This window comes from Bos indicus, chromosome 15 (assembly GCF_029378745.1).
Source record: "Bos indicus isolate NIAB-ARS_2022 breed Sahiwal x Tharparkar chromosome 15, NIAB-ARS_B.indTharparkar_mat_pri_1.0, whole genome shotgun sequence".
NCBI classification, from domain to species: domain Eukaryota; kingdom Metazoa; phylum Chordata; class Mammalia; order Artiodactyla; family Bovidae; genus Bos; species Bos indicus.
In genome coordinates, this window is record NC_091774.1 from 58,679,272 (window position 1) to 58,693,399 (window position 14,128).

The window sequence follows — 14,128 nt, forward strand, 5'->3', positions numbered from 1 at the left end:
GTAAGTCCTAAAGATTTCATCAGGTTTTTTGCCAACAAAGAAATAAATGTAAAAAAAAACCTGGGCCACCACTTCATCATATTAAAAGCAGAATAACCAATGATAATGAACAAAAGCAGAATTTAAAGATTTATAGAAAACGGTATTCTGGTCTACTGAAATTCTGAAGAAACTGAGGGATAACAATGTGTTTCACTGCACCCTTGGTTGCCTGTGTATTTTTCTGCCTTTAAAAAGTTCACTATGGTGAATTATGCCTTGTGTTGTCTGAGGCCCATTCCAGCAATCCATTATCTTCAGGTCATATCTCCCTACAAATTGTTTTTCTGATTGAACAAATCTCTTACTGGGACTTATTTTCTTACAAGTTTCATTCTGAATGTGACCTCAACTCTACATCCCCCAAACTCCGCTTTATTTCAGAATTCCATGAGTTTCTTTGATCAGAATGAAATCTGAAAATTCCTATAAATGTTTACTTTCAAGCATAATTTAAAGGTTAGTTATCTGTCTTCCAGGCATCAAAAATAAGAACTTGCTGGACTCCCCTGGTGGTCCAGTGATTGAGAGTCCACATGCTAATGCAGGGCATACAGGTTTGATCCCTGGTCTGGCGCCCTGATTCCTGGTCTGATCAGGTCCTGGTCCTGATCCCTGGTCCTGGTCCTTGGATCCCTGGTCCTACATGCCGAGGAGGAACTAAGGCCATGCACCACAACTTCTGAGCCAGTGCTCTAGAGCCCACATTCCACAAGAGAAGCCACTGAAATGAGAAGCCTGCGCACTGCAACCAGGAGCAGTCCCTGCTCTTGGAAACTAGATAAAGCCTGCACGCAAGCAATGAACACCTAGAGCAACCAAAAATAAAAAATAAGAACTTGCTAATTTTAATTATTTGGCCACAATGTCTCCCTTTAGCTAATAAGACCCTAAAGCTATCATACACAAAAGTAACAGCAAACATAAACCGCACTTACTATGCAGGCCGTTTTCTAAGGGCTTTACAGATCATGATATGACACTTACAGGCATCCTCACCACACACGACAGATGAAGGAACTAAGCCACAGAAGGTAACTCGCAGAAGGTTACAGTCGTGGTGAATCTACAATTCAAATCAGGGTTGTCAGGCTCTAGATTCTGTGCTCTCAATCACATGCCAGACAGCCCTCTTGAAATAATAAAACAGAATCTTTATTCTCTCCAGTTATATTTTAGGAAAGGCAAAGCAAAATGTAGGAATTTGAAGTTTCATTCCAGTAACCACCTGAGTATGCTTTTACCTCATTTAAGTTATTGTATATATATGTTTCAGAAACACAATGATTGTGTAGTTACATCAATATTTTTTTAAATCCAAAGAACCAAAATATAACTAATACAAATTTAGTAAGCCTTAGAATCAGAATTGATAAATGAAGTCACCCACTGAAAAAGTGTTAAATCTATTTTGGCTACTATATTCCTTTACTTCAAACTTAAAATAGAAGCATATTGTTTATTGATGCTTTTAAAAACTATATCCATATACAAATTAGTCCGGAAGTTCTTGAAAATTAATGAACGAGCACTTTCCCACTATTTCATCATTATAGAACTACAACAACCTTTGAAGAAACACTATTAGTGACATTTTGGACAATAAAAAGTATAAAACCAGACTGTTAGCAAAGGAACAACAAAATATGTTAGAAAATTCATAAACGTACATTTATTCAGGAAACACAATTACCAGAGTCCTTGATATTTCAATGCTCATTCCACATAATAAAATATTCACAACACATAGTCTTGTAAGTCTACACCAAGTCATGCTGACATTCTTTTCAGATAAGCCATAGCCATTTCTTCTATTAAATGCTATAATATCCACTTATAGTGTAAACAAAGTACTTGAGCCAAACTATTTAAGTACTTGAGCAAAGTAACTTTCAAAAATTTAGAAGAGGAAGACAACGATTAAAAAAAAAAAAAAAAAACCCATCTGAATGATCAAACCCCAAAGAATGAGGCCACTATAACCTAGTGTTATACTAATGGATAAAATGGCCATATTAAGACAGTTCGTAATTATCAATGCAAATATTATTAAATATCATCTACAATTTTTAAACATGCTTTCTCAAATAATAGACATTTTTGAAAGTTTTAAAGGCAAAGAGGGCAGAAAGGTGACAGACATTAAAAACTTACATTTATACTACTGGTAGATTTTATTTAAAAAAAGAAAGAAAAAGTTAAGCTGTAGTTACTTCCCCAATAAGGAATGCCAAGTACCTTTATTCCTAAAGAGATTACTAAGAAATATAACTGACCCTTACATTTGTAGCCATTTAGTAGCAGCTGTAAACTGAATTATTCTGACATTTCCAGAGTCCAGTGTAATTAGAGCATGTCGTAAAGGGGGAAACAGTGGTCCTCAATCCTAGGTGTCCTTTAGAACCAGTTGGAAAGCTTCGACAAAATAAGCATCTGGCCCCACCTCAGAGACTGCAATTTAGTTGGATGGGGTAAGACTCAAGTGTCATTATTTTTTTTGAAGGCCTGCAGGGTGTTCTAATATGCAGCTAAGGTTGAGAATCACTGAGTCAACTTATTTTGAAATACCAAAAAAATAAATGGAAACTGGGGATGGAAGATATAATTTACAAATCAAATATCTATTATTTACTATGTCTTAGTTATGTTCATAAACCATACGTTTATAAGATGAAAACTCCCCTCATTTCCTCACTATACTAAATCACTATCATACATCTTTGCCACTGAATGACTGCATTTTCCTATGGTCATGATTTAAAATTCTGGGATATACTATGAAAACTGCATTAAAGAAAATAAACTACTGCTACTCATGCTCAACAGGAGCAAGCAAAACTACTGTATTTGGCTCTTTTAAGCTATCCATATTTTAAAAATTATAAATAAGTGCCAACCCACACAAAGAACAGATTGTGGATTACTGTAGAAGAAACAAAAAATAGCTTACTCAACTTACTAAGTTTCAACACCAAAAAAGATTTAACTTGGCTGAAAGTTCTGAAACAGCTGAGATACTGAACCAGGAAGCTATAATTTATAATGAAATGTTGACACACCCTTAAAAGCTACTGCAGCTGCAGCAATACTAAAATAAGATTTCTTCAGGGTTTATTTACCCTGTGATGCAAGAATACAAGCACAACAATAATATTACTGTTTTTATATGCACCAATACCTCTCTTTAATATATAAAGCTCTACAACAAATACCTCTAATAATTTTACATTTAAATTAAGTCCATAATTCTTCTACCCTACTTTGGTCTCAACATTTTAAAAACATCAATTAATTTTGGAAATATACAATTCAACAACATGATCCTATCAATAACAAGCACATTTTGTAGTGGACTAAAAACACATTCAACCATGCAATCCAGTGTTCAATACCTAAAAGATAAATAACAATGCTGATTGACTTTTATTCTGAAATCACTGAAAACTGGAATAATCTTTTTAAGACTCACAGTGCTCACAAACATGCAGAAAAAGATACACATTTCTATTCTTCCTGAAGGAATGTCACAAAATGCCCACTCTTTACACAGGGTTGATAATTATTGTAAAGTCCTTATATATATTTCAATCCATTATTTTCTTTCTAGCACCTGTCACTTAAAATTTGTAAAAGCCAGCCAAATGTTATGTCTGAACATGAACCTTAACTCTCAATTTCTGCCTTTAGAAAGACCTCAGTCACAGTCATCCACTAATAGCTGCCTTTCAGTAAAACAGTGACATCCAGTGGACAAATGAAAGTATCTCAGAATTCTCATAACAACTTTAATGTGAATCAGTTCTTACTCATTTTGACAAAGTGTATGCAGATTCTTATGAAATGCATCACATCATAATTTCTATATATCTTAAAACATATCTTTTTCTTACTTAGTATCAATTTTTTAAATTGAGCTATAACTCTTGAGGCTGGCGAGGTTATAAGTATTATTTTTTCTCCTTTGCTATATCCCATCACAAACTAACTGGCTCATCTCTAGGAATGGAAGGATGAAAAATAAGATATATTTAAATAACAATGAATAGCATTAAAAAATTTGCAAAAGAAACCTAAACCTTTTTTGCATTTGTAATTTATGATATAGTTGAATATAAACAGAAAGATGTAATCAGTAATGCAAACAATCAAATTACATTCTCTTGCCTCACTGCTCAAATATTGTGAAAGAATACATATTTTAGCAATGATTGTATCAGTGTTTAAAAACTTTTATAAATCAGTACAAACGAATATTCATTATATATTATGTTTAAATAAAAGTAAAAAACTTCCACTGTGCTGAGTTATAATTTACCATTAATTATATTGTGTGTGTGTTTCAAATACAAAATGCAGCAGTGATATTAACAATGGATTCATAGTGTAATGAACTGCTGAGACTGTTATGTGTAATTTCTTGGAAAAGCATAAAGAAATGTTACAGGTTAAAAAGAAAAAGAATGGAGAACTGTTCTTTTTAAATAAGCAAATAAAGAAAACCTTTTTTCCTAAAAAAAGATTTAAGAATGTAAAAGTACATTTTAATATTAAAAAAGCATTTTTAAAAATCTATAACAACTTTATGACAAAAATCTGCATTTGTTGAAAAAGGCCTGTAAAAACAGCAGGACAGAACTGCCCTCACTACCTTTTTACTTATTCTTGTCAGAAAAAAGTGTATGCATCTCTGGAACCATAAATGATGTTAAAATAGGTATTTATAAAATGGCAAGGAGGATTTCACGGGAAGTTTGTTGTTGTTTTTACAATCACTGGCATTGTGGCCATCAGTAGGTCACAAGTAAAACTTCTCTAGCTAAAAGCAAAATGGAATATAAAGGTTTTAACGGCCATTAGGTCTGTTGCCTGCGTTTTGCTGATCGCATTTTTTCAAAGCGCGACTCCATCTCTTCCAAGACCTTGGGTGTATACCGCACTACTAATTTAACCTTTCCCTGCGCTGCTTTCAGCAGCTCTACAGCTTTTTCATGATGCTCTCCTTCAACACTCTACGAAAAAACAAATCACAGACACAAACACAATTAATATCTAGGTTTTGTACGTAACTCAAAATGAAAAACGTTTAAAACACATACAAGTAAAAAAATGTTAATGTTATGGCATTTCAAACTATAGACCTATGAAATAATCTTGCTTTGTCACTTTAATTAGTGTAAAATTATCTGCTAAATCATATTCTGTCTGCAGTCCAGGAACTGGTTTTTAAGTTACAAATACCTAGCATACCAATCTACATGCCCTATTATTTCACTAGGTCAGAAGTAAATCAAGCAATTGCTATTTGATAAAGTTAAACCGAGGAGAGGTTTTCGATTCAATGTACTGCCTTAACTACTGAAGAGCTTAATAACTTCATAAAAATCACACTAAGCACTGCTAATTTATATCGGAAAGAAGCAAAACATACACAAAGTGCTTCAAAAAGTATCACTCCACTACAGAGCAGTGCCTAAGAGTCTTCCAAGGGATTTCTAAACTACAAAGCTGCTTGGTCTTTCCCTGCATCTTCTGACTTTCTTGGTGGCTCAGACGGTAAAGAATCTGCCTGCAGTGCAGGAGACCCGGGTTCAATCCCTGGGTTGGGAAGATCCCCTGAAGGAGGGCATGGCCACCCACTCCAGTATTCTTGCCTAGAGAATCCCCATGGACAGAGGAGCATGACAGGCTGCAGTCCATGGGGTCACAGAGTCAGGCACGACTGTTTCTATAACTCAAATACACCCCCAAGTGGTCAAGTAGAAATAAAATGCATCCCTACCACTCCATTAACAGAAAGGAGCTGATCTCCTCGCTTGAGGCCCCCATGTCTATCAGCAATTCCACCTGGAATTATTCGAGAGATATAGATTGGAGAGTTTTGTTCTTTGCCTCCCATAATATTGAATCCAAGGCCTTCTTCTGTTTTTGGCAGCTCAACAACTCGAGGATGAGAATGCCCTTCGCTGGCAGCAAATGCAGCAACAGTAGCCTGAAAGAAAATTTCACATATTTAAAAAAATAGGACCTTTGTTTACTTCACTCTTATGTCCCTTTTTAAAAACCACTTCTTCTTCTCTTTTTTTAAATTATGAGGGTATGGTAACACATTTACAGCAGATTTGAAAAATACAGAACCAAGTTACATACAGTCCCACTACATATTTTTTTAAGTAGATTTTTTGTTGGAGTTTCAATATCAAACTCTCAAAAATTAATACAATGATAGAAAAGTAGGAGATAGTAGACCTGAAAAGCACTACGAACAGATTCAACATAATTAAGATTTATACAATTTTCACACAATTGCAGAATATAAATTCTATTCAAGTTCCCATAGACCATAAACCAGTAAACAACTGAAACATATCCAGGGACATAAAACAAAATAGCAAAATTTCATGGTTTATCTAAAGGTACTGAAATCATAAGACTGTTCTCTTATCACTGTGGAATCACAGTGATGATAATTATACATCAGTATCAAATTAAAAACCACTTTTGAAGTATTTTTGATGTCTGAATGTCCATAAATTCACTGACAGTGAAGGTAAGCTAAGTAGATGGTGTTTTTAAGAGGACGACTGGAAAGCTTACTCTGGGATTATGCAGAAAGTGCTGAGGTCGTTCAGGTCACTCCTGGTCCTTCCCGTGCCCAGAACTTCTGTGCAGTGCTTGGCAAGCAGGCCTTGCCAGGAAGATGAACGCTGTGCACACTAACAAGGAGAACCCCCTCTCCTCACATGCCACCGACTTTGGGGCTGGTCAGCCTGGTATGTTCGGGGGATCTGGGGTGGCACCACCCACGTGTGTAACCTGAACGTGGGCAGGTGTCCTTTTATGCAGGCATTCTGGCTGCTGTACTATTTGCACTGTATATTAACACATACAGAGCCACATCTTTCAAATCTAGACTAATTCAGAGGAATTCTAACACAAAGTTGAGAATTCGGGTTTCATTTTGCTTTTAAATGTAATTAAGTAGTCTGGTACTATTTTTTTGTGTATTAGATCAGGGTGTATGAGAAACAGGGGAAGGAAGAGCGAAAATCAAGATTTGCTGAATACTCTAAGCTCTTAAAGAGGCTTCACTTTATAGATAAAGGAACTAAGGTTCAGAAGTTCAGGAGGCTGTGAAAGTCAGGAATTAAACCCAAGTTTTAATTGTTTTTTCCCACTCTGTCAAACAATACCCACATGACTCAACAGAGAATCCAATATTGCCTTTTGTGAACCAGTTAACTATCAATGAATAGTTACCTGCTAATGACTAGTTTCAGTCTAAGCCACTTACTACTAACAGTAACTTATTCTAACCCACATACGATGAGATGGCTAGAGAGCATCATCGCTTCAAAGGACATGAATCTGAGTAAACTCGGAGAGATAGAGGAGGACAGAGAAGCCTGGTATGCTGTAATCCATGGGGTTGTAAAGAGTCAGACACAACTTAGTGACTGAACCATCACCACCACATATGATGAACAGAGACCAATGCTTGAATTCTTTGAGGAAAACACTGGTACAGAAAAATACATAAAACCTGCCACCTGTAGCTCTGAGGAGGTAACCTCCTATTTGCAGAGTTAAGGTTAAGGAGAAAGTGAATGGCAACATAGGGGAGTACCTCAGATCTACCATTTACTATTTGTGTGATTTGAAGCAAGTAATCTAATTTGATGCTTCCTCACCAATAAAATAAGACTAATAATCCATACCTCAGAATTTTGATGAATATTTACATAATGATATATATATTACTTACAGCAACCACATATTATATATGTTATTTGTGTGTAAATATATTTTAATGTATCATCTAGACTGCATAAAATATGTTTTGTAAAGCCAATTAAAAAGTCCTACTTTTCAGTAATCAAGTTTAGTGTAACTTGAAAGGTACTATTTGTTAGTTTTTAAAATAAGTATTATGAAACTAATAACTTCACATTTTAAATCTCTAATATGTGATGCATCCTCTCACTTTCAGTAAATGAAAAAAATGTACCTTTGCAGTTGCATTAGCTCTCACTTCAGGACTGCTACTGATGTCCACAGTCTCGTAGACATGTTCATATACCTGCAAAACCCAGTTATCACTGTGATGTTAAATCTCAAAACATAACACGCTTGAGTTCTTTTTAAAGTTAATGAATGTGTCAAAATTTCAGAAAAAGTTATGCATCTTTGTACCATGTTTTTTTGTTAGAAATTCCAAAAATGAGAGGGGTGGGTTCTAAAGTTAACTTTAAGAAACTACAAACCCAAATTTGAGAATGTTATCTTACCCTAAATAACACAAGTTTATTGTCAACTTTAATCCCATTTACTTACCTCTCTTACAGCATTGCAGAATTCACTCTGAAGGACTCTTTGTAGAGCCTGAAGTTTCTGTGGTGGTACCTCGCCACTTCTTTGCAGTTTTTCCAACAATTCAATTGCTCTACAAATATCTAGAGTTAAACACACACCAATAGATAATTTTCTCTAAATGCCTCTGTAACAGTGCAGCATTTGGGATTTATTCCTCAATGGCTAACAAGAAATATATAGAACACAGAGGAAAAAAAAGCCTAAGAGTATGAACTTGTGTGTGTGGGGGTTCATGTATGGAGGGTGGGAATGTAAAGCCTGAGAAGAACGTTAAATTTCACAGCAGATTAGGAAGAAAAACTGATGTTGAACATGCATAAAATCTGAAAAAACGTATCTTTAAGAGACACAGGAAAACAAATATAAAGTCCTAAACATCACAGGAAAGAACTGGAACTCAAATGTGACAGACACATGAAGACTGTAGTACTTGAGAAAAGCTGACAGCATTATCAGAAGCTACCTAGTCAATAAAAATTTACCTACCATCATTAGTAACCAAAGTGCTGAGCAGTATAAAACGCCATGTGCTAACGAAGTCACTATTTCCCAAAAGAAAACTTAATGTATATGTACATACAAAAACTCTTCAGTAACATGTGCAGTTAGTTACTGGCAGGAACAGCAATTTAAAACAACGATACAAATGAGTAAAATTAACTGGTCTGCTTTCAACTTAGGATCATCACACAGTGTTTTAATTAAGACAAGCTCAGTCAAATACATGTTTACAAAATACAAAGCAATTAGTTTGTGAGTCTGGTATCAGTAACAGCTGGGTGATCTTAGGCAAGTAAACTTAAACTCCTTGTGTCTGTTTTCCACTATAAAATGGAAATAACAGTATCTCCTTTATAAGAATTACATGACCAATCAAAAAAAAAAACATGGTAAGAGCCTGGCATGTGGCAAGCATAAATGTTATGTTACATTAGCACCAATTAATAAGAAACATTAAGATGTTCTACACTTTTATAGAAATATATTAAGCCTGTTAGGCAGTTCTCATTGGGAAGTTATCAGGAAGTGATTTACAAATTAAGAAACTTTTACAAGATTCAGTCATGTTTCATACTATTTCTCCCCTGATTTTTTTAACGGTTTTTGTACCACAGGGGACTAGAGTACTTATTCTAAAGTTCCTTCCCTCCTCTTGTCTTAAGTGGAAGAAATTCCAAATTTCCTATTATACTAAAGGATTCAACTTTTCTCTTTATAGAACCAGTATGGCTGTCTTTGTTTGCAGCTGGAAAATTGGGAATAAATGTAGTGAAGAAAGAAGTAGATTTTTCAATTTCAGGTAATAGAAGCTTAAACTGATGTTAATCCAATGCAGGGGAAAAAAACTTTCCCCATTCTCATCTCCCACCATCAGAATAGCTGGTGAATGGGGAGTGCTGGTTCACCAAATATTCTGACCTACAAAATTATAATATACAAGCTATATGAAAATTTCCAACTAACAAAAAATTGAAAAAGTAAAATATCCTTTACCGAACCTAAACTGTACCCAGTATGTTCTCAAATGTGTTCCACTAAATCTTGTTTCAATGTCTTTGAAGGCATTCAGGATCTTGATCATATGAACTAATTTTATACTATAGGATTGCTGGGACAGTTTCTTAATAGAATCTGTTAAACAGAATGCTAAGAATCAGAGTGGATGTAATCTTTCTTATCCTGCTAAATGACATCCACTAATAGCTTATCCTCAGGTTCTGAGCCCTCTTACTGTGGAACTGAAATGAACTCTGAAACAGGAAAAAACAAAAAGCCCTGACTACCAAAACTAAATGCCAGAGGTGAAGCTTCACACTTTGTACTGCACTTAACAATACAAAAGACTGCCAACATGTTAGAATTCTACAACTAGTTTCCAAAGAAAAACACCTACTCCAGTTAACACCAGACAAATCTGTTTCCATCTACAAAGCACAGTGTCATTGTGCTTGGAAGAACATGTCACAGGCTTAGGCCTAACTTAGCAAATCTTCCCAGAGTAAGCTGCTGCTCTGTCAAAATGATACTTTAATTAATGGTCTGGTGGGCTGGAGGAAAACATTACTTGTAAAGAGACTTACAAATAGTGAATACCACAAGGAATAAATAATGTTAAATGTGCATGGGTCTGTGTAAAGGTATGAGGAAAGACTCCAAAATTCAATTCTAAAAATGTATCCCTTCTTAGAGCAGAAGCTACTTAAATATTCAGACTGTAAATGCAAATGTTAATATTTAAAGATACTGTCAATCTCCATCTTATACTTTGTTTACTACTAGTACTCAAAATGTCTAGTTTTACTTTTTGACTCTTACTGATAATTTCTAATACAGATGTGTCAAACGTATACTTGAAATTATATGAAATAAAGAATTTGGGGAATAGTGGAATGCTAAAAAACTGCAACAGTACGCTTTTAGGCTCATAGTCTTTTACTTCACTGGCTTTTCGGTTTTTAATTACTTAGCGAACAGGTTTTATTTTCCTTGACAGCTCTAAAAAGGAAGCAATCAACCAGTTAGCAATCATAGGATTTGTGATGAAGAATAATGCTGCACTTTACCGTAATTTACAATCACTATTCCTTCTAGTTATGCAACCTTCTTTCCAGAACCACAGCAGAAGGATTGTTTATAAAGCACCTTCCCCGTACCCGGGAGGGGCACCACAGGCAGGAAATATCCCCAGTACGTATACAAGCGAGGTTGTGGTGGAAGTAATGATGGCATTTGTGCATAAATGAGAGGGGGTTTGGTGGGAACGCGCTGCGTGTCAAGGCTGGGTGAGTGAAGGCGGGAACACTGTGTATGAACGTGTCAATACGGGCAGGGCGTGTAGCCTGTCTGAACTGGGCGTGGGATATTTGCTCAGCTTGACACGTCTCTGAACGCAAAGCAGGCCGTGACCATCCCGGGAGCGAGTGTACAGCGTATGTCTGCGAATGCAGACAGGTGGTCGTAAACTATGCTGTGCTCCGGGATAGTCCGTGTGAACACAGAAGGGGTCTCAGGATCAGTCAAGAGCGTCAAGCCCCCTCCCCGGGCCCGGCGCATCGACATCGGTGGCCACAGGCGCCAGCGCGAGGGAAAGCCTGGTTCGGGGTCTCGGAGCTTGGCCCACTCGCCCCCTTGGACGACAAGGCACTCCCCTACCTCCTCCGCCCACGTCGGTCCCAGGCTCGGCCCCACTCACCCCTCTCCAGTCGCACGGGCTCCCCTAGGGCCGCCATCTTCTCCCTCTGCCTGCAGACCCACAGGAAGTGACGGCAGAGGGGCTGCGGTGGAGGGGCGGGGCCTAGCGGAGCCGGGAGCAGGTATCGCGAGAGCGCGAGAGGTGGCTCTGGACCTCGTGAGTCTTCCCGAGGTAGAGTGTATGGGTCGTGGGCTTCCGAGGCCTGTCTTGTGCTGCACTTCAGCAGTCTTAAGATTTTGAAATCCCTCGGCCAGGTATAGTTGAAAAGAGTCCCTTTCCCGACTCTTGCCCCATTCCTGGGATTCGAGCCATATTCTTTTCCCTTGGAACCCTTGGTTTCACAAGGTAGAGTTTGGCCTCTAGTTCCAGCTTGACTGTTCAGGGCCCTGTGAACTTGGAGTGCTCACTTATCGTTTTTTTGGCCTCAGTTTATCCCTCTGTCGTACATAGAAGTTCTGTGTCTGAGTTCTTAACATTCTTAAGCAATGAAATTGGGTGGTGGTTAGTTGCTCAGTCCTGTTCAACTATTTGCAATTCCATGGACGCTAGACCACCAGGCTCCTCTGTCTATGGGATTTTCCAGTCAAGAATACTGGAGTGGGTTGCCATTTCTTCAGGGGATCTCCTCGACCCAGTGATGGAACCTGCAGCTTCCTGCATTGGCCGTTGGATTCTTTACCACTGAGCCACCAGGGAAGCCCCTAAAATGACGAATTAGGAATTAAGTAATATTCTTAATACATTATAGATTCTTAGGGCCACTTTAAATTTTCTTGACCAAGAAAGCTTTAGTCCTTAAGTGAAATATTAATTTGCCCAATATTTAGAGTCCACTCACATTTATTCGAGTGCTAGTCTATGCTGATAATCAGTTAGTTGGGTGCTTTCACAAACAGCTTTTCAACAGTTCATGACAGGATTGTTTTAACAACTTCCTAGATGCCCCCATCCACTGTTTCCATTCAATGTAATATTTTCTTCTAGTCCATCATGAATGCTGCCATCACACTTTTTGTTTTCCCCTTGAAATTTTTCAGTGGCTTCTACCTTTGTTTCCTGTTTCTAAAATTGTGTGTGTGCTCATTCGTGTCCAACTCTTTTCGGGCCCATGGACTGTAGCCTGCCAGGCTTCTCTGTCCACGAAATTTTCCAGGCAAGAATACTGGGACAAGTTGCCATTTCCTACTCCAGGGGATCCTTGGGACCTGGTAATCAAACCCATGTCTCTTGTGTCTCTTGCGTTGGCGTGCAGATTCTTTACTACTGCACTGCTTGGGAAGCCCAAAGCTTTGTGTACTGTGAGCCTAACTCATCTGTCTAACCTAATTTCTCTTTATCCCTCAAATGGAGTAGACACTCCAGTAGAGGAGGAATATTCAAAACCATGTTTCTTCTTGTTTCCAAGTCTTCATTTCTGTTTTCTTAAATGGATCACCCTTCCCCATCTCCTCTGGCCCTCTAGGCTATATACATCCTCAGACTGAACCCATCCTCCAGGGCTATGAAGACATGTCACTTCTACTAAGCTTCCCTTTCTCCATCCTCTTCTCCTTATTGGTTCCTAATGGCCCTTATAGCCTGCAAAAGTATTCACATATTTATTTCTTATTTATTGTTGTTACTTGTTGTCACCAATGTTCAACAAATGTTTATTAAATGTTTAATGTCTATCAGACACCTTGCTAGGCACTAAGAATGCTATATGGTATATGGAGAAAGACAAATGCAGACAATCAAAGATTTTCTTTTCTTCCATTCTCTAGCTCCTCTCCTTTGATAACTCTATTTACATGTATATTCCCATGCCTGACATTGTTTACAGCTCATTAATACTCTGTTCATTTTAGCTTTTCAGGGTTTCTGTTTCCTTTTTTTCAACATAAAATATTCTCTTAACCCCATCTAGCTCATTTTTCATCTCAGATATTTGTCTTTTTTATCTTCAGCAGTTTGATTTAGGGGTGTGTGTGTGTGTGTGCATTTTCCATGTACTCACTTAACATGCTCAATATTTCCTCTAGCTTCTTGAACATACAGAATAAAATTATAATGACAGTTTTAATGTCTTTGTCTGTAAGTCTGTCATCTGTGCTATTTCTATTGATTTTTCTCTTAATTATGGCTTATGCATGCATACTAAGTTGCTTCAGTTGTGTCCAGCTCTTCGTGGTCCTGTGGACCACAGCCTTCTGTCCATGAGATTCTCCATACAAGAACACTGGAGTGGGTTGCCATGCCCTCCTCCAGGGATCTTCCTGACCCAGGGATTGAACCCTCATCTGTTGCATCTCCTGCTTTGTCAGGCAGATTCTTTTTCCACTAGCCAAACCTAGGAAGCCCATAATTTCTTGCCTCTTGCATGATTGGTAACTCACTAAATAAGTAAGGCTAACCATTGTGAATTTTACATTTGGGGGAGCTAGATATTTTTATATTTGTGTAAATATTTTTTGAGATTTGTTTTGAAATGTAGATGGGACACTTAAAAATAATTTTGTTTTTTGAGGCTTAATTTTAAGCTTTGTT

The 14,128-nt window shown here is 37.3% G+C and overlaps 1 protein-coding gene across 1 annotated transcript; it reads right to left on the minus strand.

Annotated features, from left to right (window-relative positions):
* Window positions 1-1,688: 1,688 nt before the first annotated feature.
* LIN7C (lin-7 homolog C, crumbs cell polarity complex component) lies at window positions 1,689-11,684 on the minus strand. The gene is made up of 5 exons (XM_019975426.2): window positions 11,603-11,684; window positions 8,371-8,489; window positions 8,045-8,116; window positions 5,819-6,028; window positions 1,689-5,048 (listed from the first exon to the last, which is right to left on the minus strand). Exons 1-5 carry the CDS (start codon window positions 11,637-11,639, stop codon window positions 4,893-4,895), a joined length of 594 nt encoding a protein of 197 aa, XP_019830985.2. The 5' UTR covers window positions 11,640-11,684; the 3' UTR covers window positions 1,689-4,892.
* Between the last annotated feature and the right edge of the window lie 2,444 nt (window positions 11,685-14,128).